Source organism: Cavia porcellus, unplaced genomic scaffold (assembly GCF_034190915.1).
Source record: "Cavia porcellus strain 051 isolate PalLab524CR breed Dunkin Hartley unplaced genomic scaffold, mCavPor4.1 scaffold_18, whole genome shotgun sequence".
NCBI lineage: Eukaryota > Metazoa > Chordata > Mammalia > Rodentia > Caviidae > Cavia > Cavia porcellus.
This window is the reverse complement of record NW_026947501.1, coordinates 21,203,943-21,231,072: the sequence shown is the minus strand read 5'-3', so window position 1 is coordinate 21,231,072 and position 27,130 is coordinate 21,203,943. Positions and strand designations below refer to the sequence as shown.

At 39.3% G+C, this 27,130-nt stretch overlaps 1 protein-coding gene across 2 annotated transcripts in view; it reads right to left on the bottom strand.

Annotated features, from left to right (window-relative positions):
* Positions 1-4,981: 4,981 nt before the first annotated feature.
* Meis1 (Meis homeobox 1) overlaps positions 4,982-27,130 on the bottom strand; it is a 127,920-nt gene continuing 105,771 nt past the window's right edge. Inside the window, exons 10-13 of one of the 2 annotated variants that reach the window (XM_063229528.1) lie at positions 10,155-10,217; positions 9,035-9,120; positions 8,644-8,739; positions 6,351-6,541 (exon numbers count right to left, since the gene is read on the bottom strand). In XM_063229528.1, the coding sequence (XP_063085598.1) occupies positions 8,681-8,739; positions 9,035-9,120; positions 10,155-10,217 (208 nt within the window). In that variant the 3' untranslated portion in view covers positions 6,351-6,541; positions 8,644-8,680. Of the gene's footprint in view, positions 6,542-8,643; positions 8,740-9,034; positions 9,121-10,154; positions 10,218-27,130 lie in introns of both variants that reach the window. The other variant, XM_063229527.1, reaches the window with a different exon arrangement.

The window sequence follows — 27,130 nt, the reverse complement described above, 5'->3', positions numbered from 1 at the left end:
GGGAGGTGGGGGTTTGGGGTGGGAGGTAAGGAGAGCCCCTGGACTCAAGAACCCCAGAGTCTGGGTAAAGATGGGAAACTTTTGGGGAGAAGAGAACCAGGAAAGTGCTGAGTGAAAGGGAGGCCTGCGTTAGGAAGGCGCAGCAGAGGGGAGGAGGAGGAGGAGGAGAATGCGCAGTTTCACCGTTCAAGCAGGTCGCCAACCCGGAGTAAGCAGTCCTGGGCTCCTGACCCCTGCCCGGCGCGCCACTGCGGGGAGCTAGGGACCCACGCAGCGCGCCACAGGAGGCCTCCGAGGGTAGGAGACGCCCAGCAATGTGGGTGAAGCAGGTGACTTTACTCACTGCTCCCCCAATCGGCGTGGTACCGGGACTTGTTTTCCGCGTGGAGATTAAGATCATTGTTCACGCAATGAACTTAACGCTTTAGGGTGGAGGTGCGTCTGTCTGCCAGTGGGCCAGGGTAAAATTACCGACCCGATCGATGGGAAACTGGTTTAAAACTAAATCCTTTTGCTCCAAAGCTTCAAATCAGGATTTCCTGGTGGTGGGCTGAGCGCGCCAGGAGGGCAGGAGGCAGCGCGCGGAAAGGCGACCCCAAGGAGTAGCCAGCCAGCGCCAAGGTCCTAAAAATGCCCCCGACATCCCCACAGAGACCTCTAAGAAACCATTTTTAGGGGAAAGACTCTTTAAAGCGCAAACGTTGGCGAATTGATTGCTCAATGTGTTTTTTCCTTTCAGCTCCGCCTCCGGAGAGAATTTTAGGCGCAGGCGGAAAGGGGAGCCCCCCCCCCCTCCCTTCCTGCCCTCAGCTACCCGCATCAGGCTCGGCCCCAGCCCCTTGGCGCTCTCCCGGCCCTGGGATTGCCAGTGTCTCGCAGACTTTGCACCTACAGGATCCGAGTTATGCGAGCTGCTAAAGAGCCAGTGGGTGCGGAGCAGCATGGGGCAGGGCAGAGCGGCCAGGAAAAACGCCAGGCCAGATAGTGCGCCCCACTGCTCAATTCCACGCCGCTCCACCCGGTTTTCAAACCACTGCCCAGGAGTTTTGCACAATCGAGTCACGTTTTGGCTGCCTTCGCGCAAGCAGAGGGCCTGCGGGGATGCGAACGGCGGGGGAAAGTTTGCGAGGCTTTAAAAGTCGCCCCAAACTCCAGTCCAAAACCTCCGCGAGCCGACCACCGCCCACGGGCACCGGCTCCCCACCCCCGCCCTCGTGCCCTGTCAACCTGCCAAGTCTCAGGTGCCCTCTGTTCCCCAAGCTCTCAGAGTCACATTTCTCGAGCTGCCGTGGGACTCCGGAGTCCAAACTCCGATGTGGCAGAGTCCAAGAAATCTCGTGTCCACTACAAAGCACCGGCTGCGGTGCCGGGGGAAGGGCAAGCCCTGCCGGAGGGCGTCTCCCCAAACCCTCGGCGCGGACCCTGCGCCGCCTGGTCTCCAGAGGTGCCATCAACAACCCTTTCTCTCAATTGGGGGTGGGGAGGACGCAGAAGGCTACAGCAGGCTCAGAGCAGCGCCCCAGGTCCTCGGGGCGCGCGACAGGGACCTGTCCGCCTCTGCCTGGTGTCCAGGCCCTTCGCAGAGCGCTGGGAGGCCAAGGGCAGCTGCTGAGGGCTGCAGCTCCGGGCAGCGGTCCTGGGATTTTCTCCAGGGCGTGGACCCCAGCCCAGCCGCGGACCCTGCAGCTTCTCTCCAGGCCTGGCCCGCCCGCACTCGGGGGGCGCTGCTGGCTGCAAGCGGGGGCCGCAAAGCAACGCGCCACCTCGATGGACACGCGCGCTGCAGGGGCGGGAGGGCTGTGGCTTTACTTTTCAGGGTCTCCCCGGGTCCCCAGGAAGTTCCCGGGTAGGCGCCTCCGCCCCGGGTCGGAGCCTCGCACAGCCACTCCTTCCCCTCGCTCCTCCCCGCCTCCGCAGGCCGAGCGAGCCCGAGTCCCCGCCGGGCCTGGCCGCCCGCTCGGTCCCCGCGCCCGGCCACCGCGCTGCGCCCTCGGCCTCCCCCGGGCTCCCCGCGGGGCGCCTCTCCCCGGGGTGACACCCCGGCCCCGCGCGCTGCGAGGAGCCACCGCCGCCTCCCTCCCGAGGAACTCCTAATACCATCCATACAGCTTTAATGCGTTTATAATTCGATAAGTGATTTCAATTTGAAATTGTTAGTAACTAATTTTATGGGTAATTTTTCCACATCAAATATTTAAGCATCAGATTAAAGGAGCCAGTTCCGACACAGGATAATAAGGGGGTTTTCCCCACACACCTCCCGGCGCCTCCGCCTCTCGGCGTTTCCTACCGAGTCATTTTTCCAAATCCCCAAAAGGTGGCAGTCGAAGCCGGCTTTCCCCTCTTTTTCCCGCGGCTCTGGAAGGGAGGGGGCGAGAGGGAGGGGGAGGGGCGGCGGGGAGGGGGAGGGGCGAGAAAGGGGGAGGGAGAAGCCAGACGCTGCACCGACTTTTCAAACTAATTCTGTAACACGTTTCTAACACAGAACAAGCGAGAGGCGGCGGTGAATTTCCTGGAAAAGTCCTATCTGAAAAGAAAGCAAAAAAAAAAAAAAAAACAACAACAAAAAAAAACTCTGCTTTTGTGGCCTCGGGGTAGTGGATGTGAGAAACTCAGCACATCCTAGCTGAACCCTCAGTTCGGAACCCAAGCGGGAGAGGGAGCCTCCGAAAGCACCCGACTGGCTTTCTGATATTTCTTTGTATTTTAACATTATCTATAAATGCTATACAACTAAGCAACTTGATTGTTTGAGGTCAGGGCTCTGCAAATTACATAATGGGGGCAAGGGGTAGGGCTGCGGAGGTGGGGGGCAGGCTGCCCCGGGCGGAGGGGAGACGGGGGCGAGCAGAGGATGAATTGCAGACCAGTTGCCAAAACTTTTTTTTCCCCTGCTGCTTCTGCGGCTGCGGCTGTCTTTGCCGCTGCCTTGCTTTGAATGTGGGTAACTAGGAAACAGCAAGCCGTCTGAGAAGACGGAATTTCCAACGTGTAAAATGTTCTTAACGGAACCATTGAGCGAGTGCAATAAGGCGTGAGGGGGAACTAATCTTCCCATTTAAATGTTTGTGGCAATTTTATCTAAATGAATTTTAATGCTAAACGAGGGTAATTCCCCATTTGTAGCGCGTTTACTTCTCTTTCCTGTGCTTCTAAAGCAGTCTAACATCATGCAATGAACAATAACAATAAAAATACTGTCAAGGCATATTATTCATTTTGAATGTGTTATAATTACAGCTGATTGAATATGATCGGGTAAAATATTTTTAAATTTTTGGAAAAAATATTTAAATCTTACTGAAAAGTAATCTAGTTCAGCCACTGGCCACCCCCTAGCCCCCCTATAAAAATAAAAAACAGATACAATTGTGTACCCTTGTTTGGAGGAGGGCATTTTGGTTTGCCTTTTAAGAAACATCAGAAATGCTCTGGACACCTCTATTATTTCCCTCCTTCCGATAAGTGTCCTCAGTGACCTCTGAGCTGGCTCTGAAATTTACAAGAGGAAAAGCTAAAATAGCACTAAGAGGGCAGAGTGTCAGGAGGAAGAGGGGGACGCCAGAGGAAGGCTGGGCTGGGGAACGGAGACAACAGTTTGGGTTTGGGTTTGTTTTTTCCTAGTTCCTCTCCCCTGCAACCCCAGGAGTAGTCTCCCAGCCTGTCTCACTCTCCTCTCCTCTCCTCTCCTCTCCTCTCCTCTCCTCTCCTCTCCTCTCCTCACCTCTCCTCTCCTCTCCTCTCCTCTCCTCTCCCCTCCTCTCCCCTCCCTCTCTCCCCTCCCCCTTTCTCTCTCCCCACTGGACAAGAGCCTCCTCAAGAATAAAGACAGAAAATAGCCAACTCCCGGCCACCAGTAGGGGAGGCGGGAGGGGCAAATGGACGGTTAGTTTATAAAGTTTATTATTCATTTTAAAAGTAAATAAATAGCTGTTAACGGCTAGTAACCACCTATCAAAAGAGAATGATTTCTTCGCCAATACACGGACTGTTTATGTAGAGGAAGGATTGTCCCTGGGTCAAAATGCGAAATTTAAACAAGGCCCTCTATAGGGTGGGGGTGGGGTGGCCAGGCCTAGCGGCTGGGATGGACTCAACCTTCCTCTTGTAGCATTCTGGTGTTTAGAGACAAGGCCCCATAAACAAAAGGTGAGAGGTGCTGTTCCAGCAGGTGAGCCAGCCAGTCACAGGGCACTTAGTAAAGCCAACCCACAGCTGTTTTTCCTTTTCAAATAGAAAACAGAATTGCAGAGGGTGGTTTTATAGGGTGACACAGGCCTGAATGTCAGAGGAGTTTAAGGCCTCTTCTCCAATGACCCATCCTTTGTTTACAAAGCAATCACTGCTAAAAGGCTTATTTTTTAAAACGAATTTGCCTTAATTAAAATATTTGTATATTTCCCTTAGCTTTGGGAAGCACTTTTTATAGCAGCAATTTTATTTAAATAAAATTATAAGCTATTCCAGCTTAAACATGTTATTTTGTACCATTTAACTGGCTGCCATGCAGAAATTCTGTACAGCTGTTCTGGAAAATTGGTTAATAACCAGTTTTATCCAATGAGAACATAGAGCATAGTTATAAAAATTAGATTTTGAAGTCTGGTCTCTTCAATTCACATAGTTAATTCCCTAATAAACATACACTGCTCATCCTAGGTAGCTTCTTCAGTAAAAGACTGAGTGAGCTTTGTACTTAGGTTCACCATCATATGCAAGAATAATATCACTGATATTAAATGAATAATTCTGTTGGATGTAATCTGAATCCACAGTTAGTTTAGGGCCTTCAGGCCTCAAGTTTGCTGAAATTGGATTTATCAAGTCAATTTAAAGAAATCACTGGTTATTAATAAATAACTTACATTGTGGTTAAAATTTTCAAATACATATATGACTTAGGGTGTTAAAATTATTATATTTACTGCATTAATCATTAAAAATTTTGGGGGGCAGTAAACAAATTTTTCAAGCAGTGGAGTCAGCATGACAAAAATAATCTTGTTTTTATTTTAGATTCAGATTTCATTACTGCGCTCAAACAACTACAACTGGGCTTGGCGTTATTATACAATCCAGACTGTTTCCATCAGAAACGCTAAGACTCAGTGTGCAATGATTGTTATTAATAATTAGCTCCTTGGTTTCTTGATAGAAAAAAGCTATCAACAAGCATTTGTTTAGCCACAACGAAAAGTATAATTAGCTTATCCCACTTAGTAAATCTTGTATGCATGCCAACTCATACCAAACTGCTACTTTTACAAAAAAAAAATTGCAATAATACAGTTCATTTTTCCAGTCCTTTTTGCACAAAATTTATTTACAATGTCTACATAAATGCTCCAAGGTGGGACTATGGAAAAATACACACATGACCGATGCTTTGCTCAGAAATAAAGTCAACATATTAAAAATAAATCTTCAGTCTATGTTTTTGAGCTGCATAAAACAGGAAGTGATGTATAAGGTGGTGGTTGTTGTTGCATGGGGACAATGATGCTTGATGTGACAATTAGGCTTCTAAACACACGGCCTTTTGGTTTCCATGCCTCCTCCTACCAGTCTCCTGAAGACACTGCCTGCAACAGCTGATTAATCATTGTTGATGACTGTAGTTTTTCCCATCCTTCCCGATTTACATCTGTTCAGGCCAATTCAAATATGGTGAGTAAATGAATTAAACATGCAAATTCAAGCCCCAGGCTAGAAAGAGGGAGAGAGAGGAAAAGAGAAAGAGAGAGAGAGGGAGAGAGAGAGAGAGAGAGAGAGAGAGAGAGAAGAGCACGCACGCATGGCTGAAATCCTAGGCAAGAAGAAAGATCTTCTGCCTGATAGTTATTTTAATGCTCTAAAAATCCTGCAAATCAGACCTTCCTGTTCCTTGCAGGATAACTGTAAGGCTTTTTAATGTAAGGAGGCTTCTGGAGGAAGTGAAGAGCTATGGAAACAACACACATAGTGTGGAAAAATTTCACATTTTTTTTAAAAAATCTATAAGAAACAACGTAATATGGATAACAGTATAATAGCATTTACAATATTTCACTCTTTGTTCTCTTAATGTCTTATATAGTTATTTAGCATGTCCCCCAAATTGACTTCAGTTGGTATTTCCTGCTTTTTAAGAGTCCCTATGAAGAATTAGGGATGCTCCTTGGTCCAAAGTAGATGCCAAGAATGGAACTCCACAGTCATTGCAGAAAAAACAAGATTTGAAATCAGTCACCATTGCAGACAATGCATATTCCCTTAAGCTACTGAGCATGGATGTCCATGACTTGTCCACTCATTGTTGGGTCTCCTGTATTAAGAACCGTGGGGCTTGATGCTGACATTGGCATTCCAGGGTGGGGCGGTCCTCCATGCATCATCACTGTTGGGTGGTGAGGGTGTCCAGGAATGTACGTATGCATGGGGGGCCCATGACGCAGCTGAGCAGGATGGGGGGGCATCTGGGGTTGGGTATAACTTGGCTGTCCCATACTCACACCCATTGGACCACCCCGGGCTACATAGTCCCCTGGCATACTTTGCAGCCCTGTAAATTCAAAAGAAACAAAAAAGAAAATATTATGAAAAAGCAGTCATAGGATTCCGGCCATGGCAATTCTATGAAAGCCAGGGAAACACTGTGATTAAGGGAACGTGACTTTGGAAAGCATTCTCTTGATTCATACAGAAGAAAATAAAATGGGAAAAGTCATGCTGGAAACTCACACTCTGCCATCATTTTTCTTGCATTGTCACTGTTGTCAGGTCCGCCTATTGAGGTCTTATTTTATTTTTTAAGAAAATAAGACTGTTACAATGCTTGAGACCTGGTCTAAACAAGTATTTCTGTATCCTGAAACATACTCTCTCAAGAACGCACTGCTGTGGTCACTGAACATCTCATAGGAAGGAAGCGGAACGAGACAGGCTCACTAAGGGTGATGATTAGTAAATCCTGTACTTTGAAAAAAAATCAACACAGTTATCAATAAATTCCTTCCACATGGTTTCTTAGAGCTGGGGTAAAGAAACCCTTCAAAAAAAAAAAACCACCCTGTCCACCTTACAATGATTTTGAGAACAATAAGAAAAATTGGACCTAAAACAATACCCCTCCTGCTTTGAGGGGGCCTCTTGTCTTCTGCATGGATTGCTATACTTGATGGAAACTGACAGGTGTATTGTTTCTGAGAGCTATAAGCTCCATAATCATCAAGGGTGAAAGGCATAACGCTATTGCTAAGTAGGTTCAATTGGCTTTAGTTCTAAGTAATAGTGCACTGTGAATGCGATGAACACCTTCGAATAAGGTCTCCAGGCTCTAGCAATGAATGGCTGCTTAATCTAGCCTAAAGGAACATTTTTGAACTAATGAAAATTGCTTATAAAATATACTGTACCCACAGCTCTTTAATCAAAAAAGATGATAATATTTTTTGTAATAACCTATTAATTTAATTGGTCACGAAGCATAAAATACATCATTTAAATTTAATTGACCTAGAAACTAAGAAACAATATTTAAATTAACTAAGCTAGAGAATTCCATGATGAGGTAATAAGACTGTTGCATTCCCGAGCTCAGTGGAATGTTTTCAGGGCTAACTGTTAAACTTATATTTGACTCACACCCAGAGAAGATGACCAGTATGAATTAGCCTTGGCCTGGGCGATGATTTTAAATGGTGTGCTAATATAATCAGAGACCCAACCAAGACGCTGAAATAACTGCTTCTAATTTCAAAAACAAAGCTCGAGCAATGCTATTAGGGGTAATTTAGGAAGTGAACAAGAGCTTTGGTGTTCAAAACAGTTTTACTTGTTTGAACTTGAATTGCTAGAGTGTCTGTTTAGGAGAGAAAAATGCAAAAGTGAGAATCTGGGACAGTTTTCCTAGGCCCACTTCACTAGGCCTGCCACTGCAGATTGCATTAATGATCTCTATTTTTGTATACTGAATAAGTCAAATCCATTTGTCACACTGCAAGTGATGGCATACTTAATTTGGATATAGTCAATTAGCCTGGGCTAAGCCCCGCAGCCTGCTGTGCACACCTCTATTTTGTATTCTCCTTTTTCCATTGCCACACGTAATCCCATTATGATGGACAGACAAAGGAATAAACTAAGAAAAAAAATCAAAGTTTAGTTGACTGAAGCTCAAAATATGCCTTTACTTACCCTAAGTAAAGCTTGTGTTTATTTTACCTAAAAGAAGTCTCTGTTTGGCTTTTCAGTGTCTTGCAGGTTAGTGTAGAAATGTAACTCATGCATCAACTGCGGTTAGACAGATTTATGACACTTTGGGGACATGCTCTTTCCTCTCCTTGCACTGCTACAGACTGCTTACATTTTGCAAATCAGTCTGTTGCTATGACAACCCGCTCCCCCACCTCCTGACTGTTTCTTGTTTTGTCATGTGGTCAGTACTGTACAATAGAAACACACGGGATAAATGTACATCATACACAGTATTTGTAAGCTTAAAAGCTTGATCACTACCAAGGAGAAAATGAAGGAAGCAAGAAATAGGAGTTTAATGGAAAGGAATGAACAAGCATGAAGCTATGGGCAAGGAGAACGTAAGAAAATGCGAGAGGAAAAATATTCCTAAGACAAGGTGAAAACAAAGAGCCCATTTGTACTTACTTCCCCCTCGCTTTGCGATTGGTTAACTAGATGAAGGTTACATGTAGTGCCACTGCCCCTCCATGCCCATATTCATGCCCATTCCACTCATAGGTCCTAGAAGGGAGATAAAAATCCAAGAAGAGGCCAGAAAATGAGCAAAGTCAACAGATAGTGCCAAAAGACCCTTTTATAAAAACAGGTTCTAGAGGGTTAAGAAACAGTGAGGCCTTTGGTGCACAAAGATCCTGGCTTCCCCTCTGCCATATCTTAGATGCACAGAGAGCAGGCAAGGCAAAGCAGGCAGCTTAAGATAACAGCAGAGGATGAGGTGGATTTACCTGTGCCAACGGGGAAAGGGGACAATACTCTCGGAGTGGAACATGAGAGACCACTACGAAATCAGTCTTACCTGGCGCTCTGATTCCCATGTGTTGCTGACCATCCATTACAAAACCTCCCATTGGCTGTCCGTCGGGGTTATAAGGTGTTCCTTGACTGACTACAAAAGTGCAGAACACAACTTCTTAATGACAGTCTCCAAGAGAGAAAGAAATAACCAGAGAAAGAGACAGAAAGAACATACCAAACTTTTTAAGAACACAGATATACACCTTTGTGAAGAAGTTCGAAAACGTGTTCAAAGAAGAGCTGAACTGCAGAAATTTATGCTTGGGTTTTTGCATGGTGGTCCCATAATGGGTAGCCAAAGGAACCAGTTACAGGAATATGGTGAAATGCATATTGACCCAATGTGATGCTGACGTAGTTTTCAGTAGCACTCCGTGAATGTTTTTGTGGATTTTACTGTCATATTATAATAGAGAACCAATTCTAAGAAAAAAACGTTTCTTGGATTTTTAGACCTGCAAGCCAGGATCTGATAGAAGTATTTCGAGTCTAAGATCATGCTTACATAACAAAAGACTCATTTATTTTAAGTTGAACACCAGAAGATGGATATTAACAAGAGATGGCCTGAAAAATGAGAACTGTGTATTTGTACAACTACCTGAATTTCATGTTTTAACTGTACATGGAAAGCTGCTTCGGAAGTAAGCTGCCTTGGGTTATTAAAGCACACAAAAGCTCTACCTCATTGAATGTCTTTGAACTTTACTGAGTCCCACAAGTGATCCTGACCCCTTTGCCCTTTCGACAGGTAATAAAGTTTACAGCAATTCCACACCAAGCCATGCACCAGGGAGTGGTCATAGTAGCAGAAAGAGCTGGGAAGGCAAACTCAGAAAAAAATAACATTAATATATTGAATGTGTACAAAGAATATTATAACTGAACACATGATTCAACAGCTACTTTTCACCACTGGCTTTTCCCCCCTCACTTTCTCCAAAGGGTTTATGATGATGTTAAATTGATTAGTGTTGTTATAACACAAAACTGGTTTAATTTGAATTGCCAGGCGCTCCTAGTATGCATTCCCAGTTTATTTACCAGGTAGCAGACCTCCCAGTGAATGGCTTGAGGATGGTTTTCGCTTGCGTGACTTGAATACAGTCACTATAGGGGACTTGCCTGCTCGGTTGGACTGGTCTATCATAGGTTGCACTATTCTTCTCCGGGCGTTAATAAACCTGTAACCAAAAAGGTAAAGCAAATCATTATTCCTTACAAAAACGGAAAGAAAGAAAAATAAAGGTGGAGGAAGAGGAAGAGACGGATCATAGTGAGGCGACGCTGGATCTTGGCAAAATGAGACTGTCTCCCTCCGTAGCTCTGTGTAGCTTCGCCTGCTGCAAAACCTGTAACCCCCTGCGACCTTTGAGTACAAGGCTTGGGGTTTCTGAGTTGATTTATGTGCCTGTTTTACCACAGTTGGACACTTCCATTTCATCTTTTCATGGGGGAATTAGCCAACTTTTCTGGAAACAATGCTGGCCACCACTCTTTTCAACTGCAAGAGGGGACACTTTGGTGTAGAGAGGGAGATGCTCATGAGGACATCTGTTACCTCTCCGAATCAGAAACATTTCCATCTTATAGTTTCAGAGTTCTTTTTGACAATTTTTATCCAAACCTCCCCTAGCTTTTCCAACCTAATTCTATTTTAATGCCCTCTATTAAGATAATGAACTGGGATGGCAGCACACCATCAAATGAGGGAATGTCTGGAGTTTATCACCACTAACTAACACTACTGGGGACTTCAGAGAAATGCATTCCTTGTAGAGATTTCTTGGAGTGGCTTTTTTTTTCTTTTTATGCAAAGTCTGAGGTCGAGGCAAGGTCACAGCTATATAATAATTGAACTTATAGTCTTGGTTTGTCCAGTTACTACTGAAAATTTGTAAACATTTTATTAAATCATGTAAGTCACATTACATGTCCTAATAAGGGTTTTCGTACAATAATTTTTACAGCCCCTCTAAAAATGATGTTACTAAAATATAGAAAAGTAAATATAAGCTCTCAAAGTGATCCTCGTGAGATTCTAATTCTTGAGGTCCATTTATACTGCATAATAAGAATTACACAGCAAATACAGAAATGAGGACATATTAGATTTTGAAATAGTAAATTGCTTTTAGTTCCTGACTCAGACTTTTCAACTCGGATTTGAATATATCAAATCTAAGAAGGACATAAAAAAGCCACAATGCAAAGTTTAATAATGCACTATCAATAATTAAAGGGTCCAAAAAAATTTGAAGGATCTGCGGTCCAATATGAATTCTAGATTTTATGTCTACCCACTTTGGGAAGGAAAATAGTTTCTAAAAACCAAACCATTAAGTAGATGGCATAACTTCATAACATTTTAAGATTCCAATATCTTGTGTCTTCTTACATTCTTTCATTTTCTGAACAGTAATTATAATAGATAATAAAAATGGAATTTAACTCAAAGTTACACGTTGGAGTTAACTCTTACTGGCAATATATGCTATATCAGTTCTTGTATATGAGGCCCTTGAGCTGCTAATAAAAGTATTTAAAACACAGATCCTCAACAAATTGTGTTGCAAATCAGGTTATCATTATCTTGTATAAACCATGAAAATTGGAATCATGTGAGCAGAAGGTTAGATTAATTCTCCATTCTCATTATAAGCACAGGTGTAGCACAAACACCATGTGAAATAACCAATTAAAATGAAAAAAAAATCCTGCTTTTTCATTAGCTGCCTTCACTGCATGACCAATTAGAAAATTATTTAATATTAATATTCTGCTTATACCAAAAGTAATTTTCATAGTAACTACATAGGTAAAAGAGGGGGAAAAAAGCTCTTTATCTATGGTACTGCTCATAATCTGCTCTTACAAGAAAGGAAATCAGTCTGTTAAGTTTCTTTTTTAAGTCCCTTTTAAAACACAAAATTTTATGTATATGATATGTACTATTTACCTTAAAATAGGAAAGAGCCGTTTTCAATAGATTTCATTGAAATTAAGTGACTTTTGGAGGTTACATGTCACCAAAGAGATGTTAATAATTTACAGAATGACACACACCTAGCAAATACCTGTGAGCACCCTACCTCAGACGCTGCCCACAGCATGGCCACTCACTGCTGGGCTAGCTACCTATGACATTTCAGGAGCTAGAGGTATCTACAATTTAGCTGGTTTGACTCAGTTTCCACTGGCAGCAAACCCAATATTGAATCAAAGAACCTACATAAATATGAGTATCTCAGAGATTAAAATTTTTTACGGCTGTACTGCTCTGGACAGAGGTAAAGCTACTCAGGAAAGATTTGGTGATTCAGTGTATCAATACTTCAAATCTTGGCTTCTGCATATTTCTACTTCCAGACCCGCATTTGTTATAATTAACACAGATTTGAGTCCACGGCTGTTTAACCTATGGAACCACAGGGAATCACGAGTTACTTTTAGAAAGGGCTTTAATCAGCATATACTACAGTACTGATGTGAGTCTCCTCTATGATTTCCCCATGTAAATGGAAAGCCTCTGCTGGACACTCTCATCACTGCCTGAGTGTTCACTCCATCTCTGGGGCAAGGCAAGCTGTCTTACTAGATTTCAAATTTTGTATCATTACAACTCCTTGGGATAATTTAAACAATGCTAACCTCACTTTCTTAGGATAGCTTTTCACATATTTAAACATAGACCCCATGTACTGTAACTGTCTCTTCCCCTTCTTCCTAGGTGGAACATTCCTGGTTCTTAAAACGTTCTATCTAAAACATGAATCCTTCTTTTATTGAGTCTACTTAGCCCCCCTTCTGCTCAGGGCTGGGGGTTGTCTGTGTGTCTCTCTCAGGGCCTGGTGTGCACAACACTAGACTTAGCCACACCTACTGTGATGCCCAAGTAGAGAGCCAATACTTTACCAAATCATCTTAGCTAAGTTGCCACAGGCATTAGGTATAATTTGCTGCTGTTTCTTCTCCTGTTTTTCTTTTTGCTTTTTCTTTCTTCCTTTTTTTTTTTGGTGGCAATGACTGTTTTTATTGATAACAGATATAAACTACATATTGTTATGTAGATACTGAAGTAGGACTCCTTCCCTTAAAAAAATCAAAACAGAAATGCTGAATTCTTAAGAAAAATTTAATCACTTTGAACCATTTGAAGACATTCTTAGGTCTAGAACATCTTATGTTTGAAGTATTTAATATAAAAATACAATGTAATGTAATGCTGTCAATTACATATTGAACACAGAAAGTCTCAGAACATGATTGAATTATTATTCTCACACTTTCATGAGCAACTCATTAACTGAGGTCATGGTGGACATTTTTATCTGACAGTAACTAAGGAAATAGGCCAACACTTTATTTTCTAAAGGAACATCATCTTTTTCCTCTTTACATAATGTCAACATTTGATTCTTCTTAGTGTATTCTCTCATCACACCAAATCACCTAAAGAGTGTTTTCTCTTTGGAGTTATGCTACCATCACCGCAGAGCCACGTGTTCAGATGGCTTCAGGGGTGAATTCTGATACAAAAACATTTTCCTTCTGGGCAAAGTAATAAAATGACATTCTTCCTCCTCCCACTATAAGTCAAATGGAGGTCAGTTCCCCCATCCCTCTATCTGTTTAAATAAACTGGTCCAGCTGTTTGTTTCCAAAGTGCCCTTTGACCTTGTGTCTCATCCTCCCTGCTTTTGTGACAGAAAGCTTTACTTCTCACTGTGGATGAGTTGAAATCATCAAGAATTTCCTAAACACTCAACAACAACAACAATAAAACACTTAGATTTGATATGAACCTAAATGAGCACGTTACCTTCTTACAACAATGTCATTTTCAAAAGCATCAATACATTAGTCATCTTGCTGGGGATATAGCCCAGCAGCACAGTGCCTGCCTGGCAAGCATGAACTTGTGAGTTCAATCCTGGGTACAAATAGATAAATAAATAAATAAATCAGATATCTTAAGCTCCCGTGAGTTTGTTCTAATATATGTTGTATGTATATTGTTCAAACATATATTATATACTATTATTGTCATATATAATATCTAATGTATTAAGAGCTTGAAAATCAAAGAAATGCTGTTTTTGAAGGACATATAAAAAAGATAATGAAATTCAAATTGGGATGTACAGCCAGGCATGGTGTACAGGCACACTCATAATTCCCTGCACTCAGGAGGCTGAGGCAAAAAGATTATTGCAAGTTTGCGAGTTCAAGGCTGGCCTGGACTATATAGCAAGACCGTATCTCCAAAAAAAATAAACAAATAGATTCAAAGTTGGATGTACAACAACAAACAAAATGTTCTAATTGCCACAAAATAGTTTAAATAACATATATCTATGAAATATATTTTAGAAGTTTCCATATTCATATCTCTTTTAAAAATTCATTAATTTAAAGGTAGGAGAATGTTTACTATTTGACAATTGGTATCCAAATATAACAACCTTTAAAATTCAGATATAGGATGTCAGGAATACATGACAATGTAACATTTACTTTAATCATTAAAATACACAGTGACACACCTTTGTTTAATAGTTTTGTAATTCAAATTTTACATAGACTGAGCTTTTAAAAACAGTAAACATGGGGAAATCAGCTTGTTATATGAAGAATGTGTGTATATTAATTATAGTTATCATTTTATAATCATATGAGGGCTATTAAAGTTTTTATTTACCCTTATTCCAGTTAAATTGTGTTTCAACAAAACTGATCCTTTGATCTGAATGTATTAACGTAAAGCCCACCATCTGCTCTGATTTTAAAATGTAATTGCTGTATATTACCTTATTAAATCTTATGAGCTAAACAAAAACCAGTAAGCCTTTTAGTTAGGTATGCTTTCGAATTAGGAAATGTCTTGTGGGCTGGGGAATGTGAATCAGCGGCCAGTTCTTGGTTTGCCTTCCTATGTTACATTTGGAGCATCAAGGTATTTTTTAAAATCTTTGTTTACCCCCAAAACACAATACTTTTCCATGAAGTATTTTTTAAAGAACTGGTACTCTTTCTGTAAATGGAATAACACTGAATTAGTTAAAGAATCTTTACATTTTCTTTTTTAACACAATAATGGATGAAAATTTCTTCCTGTTATCAAAATATCTTCTGTTTCAAAACAAAAAAAAATTTATTTAAAAAAACCAGGATGATAGTTGGTTGGATTTGTAGTTTATTCAATATCTGGATAAACAGAGATGTATTTTTTGAATTGATTTATTAGGACTCAAGTGAGGAGATTAGAAGGGGAACAAAATCTCCCCAAACCCAAGACATGGGATTATGTAAAAATTAATTTTTTTGCATTTTTCATAGAAACCTGACAAGCAACATGAGAAATGAATCTGAACTTTGTTTAAAAAATACAGAAAGCTTTTCTTCCTCCTTTTCTTTACTCCTTAGATGTCTGTTGCTCTTCTATTTTGCTAATTTTTCTTCTGCTAGTTTTGTTATCTCCTTTCATATTCCGTCCCTGGATGCCTAAATTCTTTTCTGAACAAGATCTTGTGTCACAGTTTAAGCTGACCTGTTCCTTTAGCTCCCCTTCACGCCTTGCCCTATTCCCTTCCCCCTAAACTAACTGCCAAGTTTTGTTTTCTGTTCTCCAGAACCTGGAGGGGTGAGGAGATCACAGTAAGCAACTGTTATGAGCCAAAACACAAGGTACAATTCCCAAGTCCTCCTGGCAATATATTCACATATGCCTGCCCTTTACAATTTTCCACAATACTGGTAAAACTAGAAAAAAATTACTTGTTTCTTCCTTCAGTGCTGCTCCTCTGTAAGTTTAATACTTACTCCATGACAATTAGAAGCACCTCACATTAATGACTATGGCTTGCCACACTCAACTCAGGAAACCACATAAAATCAAAATATTTTTTACTAAAATAATGACATTCTTCATAATCCCCATGGTTTTCCCAACTAGGCATACGTGAATAGTCTAACTGCATAGTGGTAGACATAAGACTTACTTTACATGGTACTCACCTAAGAATGCAGAGATATCATTTTGAAATTATCTATTACAGTATTAAGAAATATTTCATTAAACAGAAATATATTATTTTTTTTTGTCTTTTTCCTTTTTATCAGTACTGGGGATTGAACTCACGACTGCCTGCTTGCAAGGCAGGCGCTTATGCCGCTGAGCTAAATCCCCAGCCCCTAGGAATGTATTATTTTTTAAAACACTTTCTATATTTATACTACCTGTTAGAGAAACTATTAATTATAGTCACCTTTGATAGGTATTGAGGAATACTTACATATTTAAAAAATAAACAACAGGCATACTTAAGTGTAATTCAATGCAACTTTGAAATGCATTTATTTTCATCAATTAAAAGTAAACAGCATACACATACAAGGCTTAAATGGTACAATCCATTTCAAGTGATTTCTAAAATATTTTTTTAATTTTAGAGTTCAGCATCATAAAACATCTTTAAATGTAATATTTCACATTGGAAAATAGTTGTTGAATTCAAGAATTTTGTTTTTTCCTATTCCATAAATTCGTTTAATGTAGAACTTCTTTCAACTGTACCACGTTCATTTAATAAGGTTCTAGGTACACTTTTTAAAAGTCAGCATCTAAGAACTTTAAGACTATTTTATAAACAAACACTAAGTAAGGTAAAGAGCTCTGCCTAGCTCCCAAGCAACTCTCTCTTCCTATCAGCACACCACCACCAACAACAACAACAACTGAAAATCTTCATTGAAGATTTGCATTTACTTATTGCGTTTAATGCTCCATAACTGACAGTCTTTAGGGTCCAAGCTTTCCATAGCCCTTTTTTTTTTGTTAAATAAAATTTCATAAAATATGACATTAAGGCAGTCAGCAAAGTTGACTCAATTTCAAGGCAAACTTTATGAAATTATGCATGTTGGCACCTTTTTCTAGTTTCTTAACATCCTCTAGGACTGTAATATGTCATCAGTATGCCCAAGGATGGAGCAAACAGGGAATAGCTCGGGAGATGAGTGGCCAGGCAGACAAAGGGAATCTCAGTTCTTCCCATTCATTCTAGAAAATCAGTATTGGAACTTGCTCATATCACGGGAATCCTATCAATTAGCACAGTGATAATGTTTGCCTTTTTAGGAGGGACATTAGCCAAATTATTCTAAACGGCTGAAATTATCTAACATAATAGAGGAAATCATCATTAGATATAAAATTTTTTCAAAGGCACAAGTAAAAAAACACTAATGAGCTGGCATTGGTGATGCAAAGCAGTAACAAAATTCTTGTATGATATTGGTCTTGAGACACTGAAATAGCTTTAAAACAATTACCATTGGGCATGTGTAACAGAGAATTTTCCTTGAAGATACATTTTATTATAATTTTTTGCATTCTAAAACATTTGGGTTAGCTGAAACCTTAATCTGATCTGAATTCAAAGCAGAGGTGGCTGCTTTAGTAGCGGCTCTAATCCTGGTATTCATCTGCTAGCTTGTAGATCAACATTCCCAACCTTTTTGGTATCATGGACTGGTTTCATAAAAGGCAAATTTTCCATGTTGAGACGGTTTCTGAATGATTCAAAGTAGCGTGAAACCTAGAACGCTTCCTTGCCAGTGTGGTTCACAGTAGGAGTTGCTCTCCTATGAAAATTTGCTGCTGTTGCTGATCTGATGGGAAGGGGACTCAGGTGGTCATGTCAAGAAATGAGGGTGCTACAAATATAGTTATGGCTTTGCTCACATCCAGCCCCTCCCCTCCTGATGTCCTGTCCAGCTCCTGAGAGGTGATGGGGAGAGACGGGGACTCCTGTTCTAGATCACTGAAGCGCTGGGCTCCAAATTTAGTGGCAAGAATGACAGGTGTATCTCACTCAGCTTCACATAAGAAATATCTGTTAAAAATATCTTAAGTATCAATTAATTTTGAATATAGGCAAGAAAGTGGCATTTATGAAATATGTACTTAAATGTACCAATTTGTGAAACTTGTGTTCATATAACCTTATAAACATAAAAAAGTAGTTTTCTTAAGATAGTTTTAAAATTATTATTATTGCAATATATAAGCAATAGGAAAATATGAGAAAACTTTCTCTATCAGTGAAAAAGCTAGAGTAACTTTACTAATATCTACCAAAAAAAAAAAAATAGATGTGTTCCTTTTGGTTTACTTGCTGAGTCAATTGGAACTTCATTTAAGTTCCAATTTTTCCATGTTCACAAGAAGTCAATAAAATTGCATCCCTCTAAACATCCCTTACACATTACTGAATAAATGTATTTATTTAAAGCAAATCCTGTTTGCAGCCAATCTCTACTATAAGTAGGACAAATAGGTAATTTATTGCCTAAGCTGGGATTTTTTTTAAGCTGGGATATTTTTGAGAGGAAAGAGAAAGAGACACTATTAAAAATAGTGCCAGGAATGTCCCAGGCAATTAGGATGTATGATCATTTTAAAATTAAATAGACATTACTTTGCCAAAGAAAACTTGCCCTGAATTATTGTAATTAAGATTCTGTTCTACTTGGATGATGACTAGATCCCATCTACATAAGATATAATAGAATTCTAGCACCATCTTGGTGTTCTGATGAGCTCTTTCCTTTCTTTGGGATTTTCTTTTAGGTCTCTCAGTTTTCCAAGTTTGACTAACTATAGGTCTTCTCTGCTTGTAGTGCTAATACCACAAGAGAATATCTCAAAATTTCACTTGTTATCCAGCTTTACACAATACCTAAGCTACAGAATCTCACAGTGAATATGGCTTGAATAAAAGTTAGTGTCTATTCCTTGGAACATTCAATACAACTTTGGTTTCAGCTAGTAAAACGTGAGATCTAAATTCTATGTACTATATAGAATCTGTAACTTATAGATTCTTAAAATCCAAATAGAACCACATAAACTAAAAGACAAATACCTCTCAATTGAGATATATGACAAAAATCTCTCAAGAGAAGACAGTAACATTAAGAAAATGACCTCTTAACATTTACCAAATCTTTGCAAAATGCTTCTGGCATCTAAATCACTGTGGAGAAACAGTGAAGAATGTATATTTCACTGCTCCGTTGGCTATCAGTGTGACTGCCCTTTTCTGTGAACATTATTTGTTATCTTGATTATACACTGAGCATCAGTAGAGAGAGGGAAGGTGGCTTCTAGTGAAGAACAGTGTAAGAGCTGAGTAGGACTATTGACTCTCATTGGCTCTGAGATCACAGCAGTATTTAGGTACAGGATCATGATGACCAAGTGACTTACTGTTTATGAAAAGTGCTTTGCAAATTGTAAAACCTAAGATAGGAGTTTGTTGGGATACTGCATTATGATTCTCAGATATACATAATGGTACAAAAACTGATACACAAATGCTTATTACAGCAAAAGATGGAAACAACCCAAATGCCCAACAACCGCTAAGGGATAGACAAAACATGTTATATCCATACAAATGTGGATGAGCTTTTAAAACATCATGTCAAGGAAAAGAAGCCACTCGCAAAGGATCACAAATGGCATAACCATATCTTTGTGAACTGCTCAGCATATGCAAAGTTTGAGATAAAAATGTAAACTAGTGTCTTCCATTTGTTGGTGGAGAGGGAGAGACAGGTAGGAGAAGTTAATAACTAACAATCTCAGCATTTCTTTTTAAAGTGGCAAACAATGTTCTAAAATTGATTATAGAAATGGCCGCATACCTCTGTGAACCTAATAACCACCATAAAGCTGTGCGCTTTAAATGGGTGAATTGCAAGGTTTGTATAAATAATGCTATTAAAAATAAACACATAAAGGTGGACAGGAAGAAGTACTGGAAGAGAAATCAGTCTTACCACTGCCTCTAATTAGCAGCTAGCAGCCTCATCTATCAAATGATGAATAAATTTCCACCAGGATTTCCTCTGTATGGTTCTGCAGCACAGAGTTTCTAAAAATTTTAACCCATGCTAACTTTTGATACATTTCAAGAATCACATATTCCTTGTTATTTGCAGTTTCCAAAGAAATAGTATGTCATATGACAAAATTTAATCCTCAATATGTCTTTTTTTGAATGCCACATTCATCCAAGAGACTGTGGTAGATTTCTTGTGGCCTCTCACTTTCTCCCAGGCCTCACTGGGCCCTGAGGATGGGAATCCCTGCCATGTCCTACTGTACTTTCCTTTCTGTAAACTGTACTGCCAGGTGACAGCCACTGGGGCTGAGAACTTACGTCTTTTGGACACATGAAATTCTTTCCATTAGATTTTTCAATGTTCCCTACCCCCTGCCCTTTTTAGTACGTATGAACTCCACCCCAAACTAAGTTAGAGCAAACAAAGTCAACCACAGCAGACTGTCTAGTGATACAGGCCAACAAAACCCAACAACCAAAAACCAGTTCTCAGAACTACTGCTTACATTTTATCCCGGGATAAAAATATAAAAATATGTGCTACTTAATAATGTAGTATATTTAACTTTTACCCCTCAACCATATGTATTATTTCCTTGAAAAAAAATGACTTTATCAGTACTAAACCAGATTTCACCAAAGGCAAGAAACTCATTTGTGAGCTGTTATATTTAGAATCCAATCCCTAAGGACCTTAAAGAGTTAATGTATTTAAGACAGGAATGTTTTTTCCCTTCTTCAGTGATGGGATCTAATCTTATAAGACAGTAGGTTAGGCAAAAAGAAAGAAAGAAGTCTCAAGGATGTCAGAGAAGATTAAGTTTTGTTTGTTTATTATTGTTCAGGTGTGAAGAGCAGATAGAATTAATTATTTTCTGTATTAATGAGTCAGCCTCAACTAAAAGCTTTGTAAGAATGAAAACTAAAATACTGACGAAAATTATCAGTGCTTATGAAATCACTGAAAAGGAGAGCTCCATGTTTGCTGGAGTTACAGGCATCTGTGTTGTTGGAAGTGCTTCCTTTACCTTCTTTTATTTGCTTTTTGAAATATCTTCTGTCCCCTTAAAAATTAAAAGTGAGGCATCTCACAGACCACCGAGAAGTCACGCACTGGGGCGATGCGGACAGGCTCCAAATCCATGTCTGCCCTCAGAACTGCTCGCTCCCCCCAGCCCCTGGCTCCCTCCATTTTTGAGAAAACGCAACAAGAAGACAACATTTGCCCCAATTTTTAATATTCCAGGCTGGTTTTTTTTAACCACTCAAGTATGAAGTTTGTTTTCTGTAGGCACCGCCTGAAGCAAGACTGGGATGTAAGTGGGAGAAGAGAGACCGTCTCTCTGGGCACAGCTTGGTGCTGCAGTGCTTAATGGTTAATCGCCCAGCACCAGTCTCAGCAACTGTTGACACCAAATAGGTGGAGATCAGGTCCCTGCAAGCAGAAAATACCAGAAAGGCAAACTATATGTAAACACACTTAAGATAGATTTGACAAGAATAGACTTAAACCTGACTGGCTAGAAAACGAACATCTAAAAGCTTCAATGCCCTCTTCGCAGAGCCTGTTTCCCCTCACAGAGTTCCGCTGAGAAGACAAAGAGTAACATTTAAAAGCTAACATGCATTAACAGAAGACAGCTACGAGGTCTGTGCCCTTGATTCACACAGTGTGAGTTTCGAATCTGCTGCTACACGCAGGATTTATGTAATGCGATACAGTTCTTCCACATGTACCTGGAGTAGGGCCAGATGAACAAGGGAGGAAGGGAAAGAGGGGAGAAAGAAACAAGCACAGCCAACCACAACTCAAGAACTCATTTACTCTGACCTATAAAACTCATGCAAAGAAGCAACTGGATAATGCTTAAACAGTCTTTTAATCTTATCTAACTGACACCTGACAACCCATTACTTATAGATTATTAATGCACCCACTAAAAAGTTTGTCATGTACCAAATTACTAGAGAAAAAGATTGAATGCCTGAGGAAAAAACAAATTTCGCTGTACAATAACTGCAGAAATCTCAAGCCTATTTTCTGTCATGCCATTCATAGACTCATAGCACACTGCTAAAAACAACTGATTTATCTTTATTATGAATCCTAAAATGACAGCACATATGTTTTTCATGTCTTGCGATAACATTTAATTTCATCTAGTTTTTATTTTACAGTGTTTGGTTTGTCTATTTAACACGAGGAAAAGTAACAACTTTTTAACTAATTTTCCTCTTTGTCTCTTTGTCAAAGTGGTTTTTCTCCACTCCTAGGATAGAGTTGGAATTAGATCAGCTTCAGAATATCTACCTTGCTTCTCCCTGATGCATTTTTATTACACGGTGTAGAATATTAGAGCTTTAAAAGGCCTATGTGTCATGACTAGTCTTTCTTGTCTACTTTAACATAGAGGAAGTTGCTGTCCTTGGAGAAAAAAAAATGTGTCCTGAATGATGATGCTCATCTAATTCAGGAGGAATGGAAAAAACTGTTGTGAGATTTTGACTCCACCAGCCACTCCCTTCATATCTGTTCCCTTAATAATTCTTCCTTCTCCTCCCTTGTTTGTGTAGGTTTCATACTGTCTGGGGGCTCACAGGAGAACCGCTCCTTTGGTACCTACAGATGGAGCGTGGTCGAGTTCCACAGCTTTGACTAGGACGTCTCAGTCTCTCAGTTCTATGCCTTCTCCAACTACAAGATCATCGAGTCTTGTTTTTCGTGGGGGTTGCGTGACATTCAGGAAGTTCTTTCTATTTCTCTGATCAGACATGTGCTGGGACACTGAAAACGGCACCTCTAACTAATTGGGAATCGTAACAAGTCATGCTGACCTACAAAACATGTTCAGACTCAACCGCCAAGCCATTGGTCTAAAGATCTTCAAAGGAATCCCAGAAACTCAGAAAGATTGTGTGCATGATGGACCTATCACACTCCCAAGCGCTGAACTCAGTCTCACTTGAAAGCTCCCTGAGTGATCCTGAAACATTTGCTCAGGTTGTATGGACTCTCACTTCAGATATGGTGCTATTGCTTCTCCTCCTGAAAAGCTCTGACACTGTCTTCAAATGGTCACCGGAAGAAACACAGTGGTCACATGAGCAGTATTTGGTATGTCAAATCCACCTCTTCACATCCTAGGTCTTCCAGTTCTTCTCACCCGGACTCAAAGTCCCTTGGCTGAAAAGGCAGGGGCTTTCCATCCAGCACAGGGAGCTATCCCTACTCCTTCCCAATCTTCAACAATATTAAGGATGTGATTTTACACAGTGGGGAGAAACTGAGTAAACCACAGTGTAAAACTTACGGCAAAGCATATTGAATAGTGTGCAGAGTCATTTTCACAGAAGATTGTTTGCTGGAAAATTTTTAAACCCGCAGACAAAAGCGGTGTCTCTGTTGAACTCCTAAAACTCTCTGACATGACAATACCTGAAGGTTTCTAAATTCACAGCTCTTTTTCCTGCAAGCTATTTGCTCAGCTTTCCTAATAATACCCTGCCTGTCTGGCGTCTCGCCAGCGCTGTCTCAGGCAATATGCAAGCTAAACATTTTTTGACTGATTTCAATATTTTCTTATGAGCAACTAGACAGTATTTTATCTAGTGAGTATTACTGATTGCTATAATCTAAACCCTGAGTAAGTGCCTGTAAAGGTAATATTATTAGAATTGACACTCAAGGTGAAAAGCATAGCAATTAACCGAGGTTTAAAGAACAACACCACATTCTGAAACGTTCTGGGGAGTTACACTATTTATATTTCTCCTTCTTTTTAAAAATACTGCACCTGTTACTCCACTGATCAATTAAGAAGTCTACTTTAAAACCATGTTACACTTAAATTCTCAAGAGAAAAAGTTTAACCACCTGCTTAATAAAATTACTTTCTGTGTGTGAAATTGTTCCCTCCCCAGGTGATTTCTAGGCAAAGAAAATCACTATGCAGCCTGCACCTTCATTTTGTAGCTAAATAGCAAAAAAGTGACCCAGAACTTCCTGCATTGCACATTGGTACATTGTTATATTTTTTTTACATCTGTTTTCTTTGCATTGTGTCATGCTTCTGTTTAGCTTTATTGACAAAACAATCTGTGCCTAATGTTTAAACAACATCTGTAAAATGTATCATTAAATTATGTTGAAAGAAAAGGCAGAACAATTCTATGAAACCCTATGACCTCTATTGATTTTTAGATCACAGAAGTTGAAAGGATAATTTGTGAATGTTTTAACATTTACATCTAAACAAGTACCTATATTTATAGAATCTTTGATTATTTATAAAAGTATTTGCTACATTACCATAACTCAGAAAGAAATTTGACCTTTAACCATTGCATCTGTTTATTATAATACAAGAGATCTGATTTTTGAAACGTAAGTTTACATTTTTACCTGCCAGTGGCATAAATCTCTAAGGATAACACACTCTTTTTCCTCACGAGTAATAAATGGGATGTGATGCCTGAATGCTTTACAGTTTTGAAGGCAATAAATGAAGTAACAAGGAAAGTCTAGTATGTGCCCTAAATGGAAGAAATGTACAGTGCAGTAGTTCCAAACAGTATTGCATCGGATGTTAGGATACTACCTAGAATTTTATACATCCCACTGAAGGACAGAGGTTTTTTGGTCCACATACATTATATATCTGGCATCTAACATCACCTTCTCAGAACATCAAGGGATAATCATTTAATATCAGACCTTACTAAAAAAGTGTTTGGATAAAAAGTAGTAAACAAAGAAACTGTAAACTTTATTCAGTATACACCAAGATAGAAGTCTGCTGAGGCAGGATATATCTGAGGTGTTCAGTAAGTACAACACAAATCGAGGCCTAAGTTTTCCTCACAGGGAATTCCCAGGTCTGCAACACTGGTGTGAAAGTATGTATAGTCAAATAAACCATTCCGTATCCAAATTTTCAAAAACAAAATACTAAAACTTTGTCTACTCAAGAAAAAAAAAACAACACCAAGTATTGACTGTATGTGTATATATAGTTTCTTTGAAATTTTACCTAAATATTTAAATACTTTATCACCCCTCGAATTTAAGATATTTCTACTTAAATGACAAAATTGCTCAGTATGTTTTCATTCCTTATATAGCAGAAATATTTGTCATCACAACAAGGCAAAAACAAAGAGACAAATGCCCCAAATGTGATTATTTACCATTCTTGGATAAAATTATAGTTGGGAGGAAGAATGCATAAATTTACTATGAATATTATATTTCCAAAATGACAAAAGTTTAAGTCTATGTTGGCCACAACATAATAGGTTGAAATACTTAGGCAACTAGAAAGTTGATTTTTGCTTGAAAACCATGTAATTACCTCATTTAAATTAGATAAATTAAGTAAAATATTTTACCCAAATTATTTGCATAATTGCTTCAATTGTTAAAAAAAAAAAAACAAACGATGTATTGGCATAGACATGATGTTCTCTCTTGTAACAAATTTCAAATTCTATCTCAGGGCCTAAATGCCGTAAGTACTAAGGCCAGACAATTTTTAAATTTCTTCTTTTTGTTTTTGTCTCGACAAGCTAGCCAAATTAAAGTTATCACAATCAGTTTTTCTACTCTAAACTTTCTCTTAATTCATGAAATCCGTCTTGTTTTGTATAGAAATTTTCTTTTGCCACCTTCTTTCTCAGGTTTCACTGACTTCAGACTTAGTCAGCTAAGGCAGTTAGCATATATCACTTATGCCAATTAAAAAGGTATAAAATTAATTCAAAGATAGAGAGAAGGAACCATTACAAGGGATCAAACTTTTTGTGTCGTTTTTCAAAGCTTAACTGCGAGCTGAAAGCAGAGTTGCTATGACAAGCTAACACGAGACAGGAGTTCGTATTTTTCACTAGCATATTGTGTATTCTAATACATTATGCTGCTGCCAGTAATTATGACTGATCTATACCCAACCTGTCCGTCAGCATTTTATGAAATCTCTTCAACAGTGACTCAGAGTTCTGACCAAAATTTACCTGTGAGTTAACAAGTTTTAAGAAATCAAAGGAAGAAATAAATGTTTAGATGTTGTGGCTAAGTGAAGGGGAATGCTAAAAAAAGCAATGATTTTTCAAAAACTTATTATTTTTAGAAAGACAGCATCAAGGACTGATGGTCAGTAGAAGAAAAAAAATGTTTACAAACTCTCAAAAAGGATTACTGTAGTTTTGTTACAGTAAAGTAAAAAAGCAACCCACTTCATAATTTCTGATTTTTCGTCTTCAAATAGGCCACAGTTTGAGACTGACATCTTTGATTTCAAAATTGTGCCATCCAGTGTCTCTATTTTTGTATCATATTTCCTACTCAAAACCTGTAGAAAAATAAATCTATTACCATCTTCTTCAAAGAGAAGTTTTGAATGAAAATTAATAAACCATTGAAATGAAGTGCAAGAATTCCATTATTCACTAAACTTAAATAAAACAATCTTTCTTATATCTTTTAGTTACTTTAGGGACATTCTCTACAGCAAAGGTGTTAAGAGCCAAATGCAATGAAGTACAAACAAAAGCCACTTCTAACTCCAGGAATCACAAGAGAGAGAGAACTCTATACAAAGTGCCAGGTCAGCACAGAACTGTGATTTGCCCTAATAATCAAGTAAAAGTGATTTTTTTGTTATGTATCTGAGCCAAGTTAAGTATCAATCTGAAGTTTAAAGTCTGCATGTACATTAAAAATTATTTTTAATATGTTATTATTTAAAAACTTTTTTCTCCTTTCTAATTACAATATGAAGTAAGTTAAATTGTGATCCCTGACTAGGACCTGTTATTGTCCAATGGGAGATGGAAAATGACAATACACATGAGGTGTGATCAAAACAGCGAAGTAAAGGCTTAATTTAAAAAAAATATATAGTAAAAAAGACACATTGTGATTAGTTTCTCCCAAAAGGCTCCTCCTCACTTTGAACCCTCCTTACACCATCATGCTTGCTACTTTCTGAAGCAGTTGTGAAGTCCTCTTTCATGAATGCCTTTACAAGATACAATCAGAAATATGGTGAGTGTGCCTACCAAATGCCATCCAAGAGAAAAGCAGGCTCATGAAAACACCCTTGTGTGCTCTTTTGTGTTATTCACTGGATCTAGTACCACATGACTTCTGCCTTCCCCAGAAGTCAAACTGTCTATGAAAGGGAAAT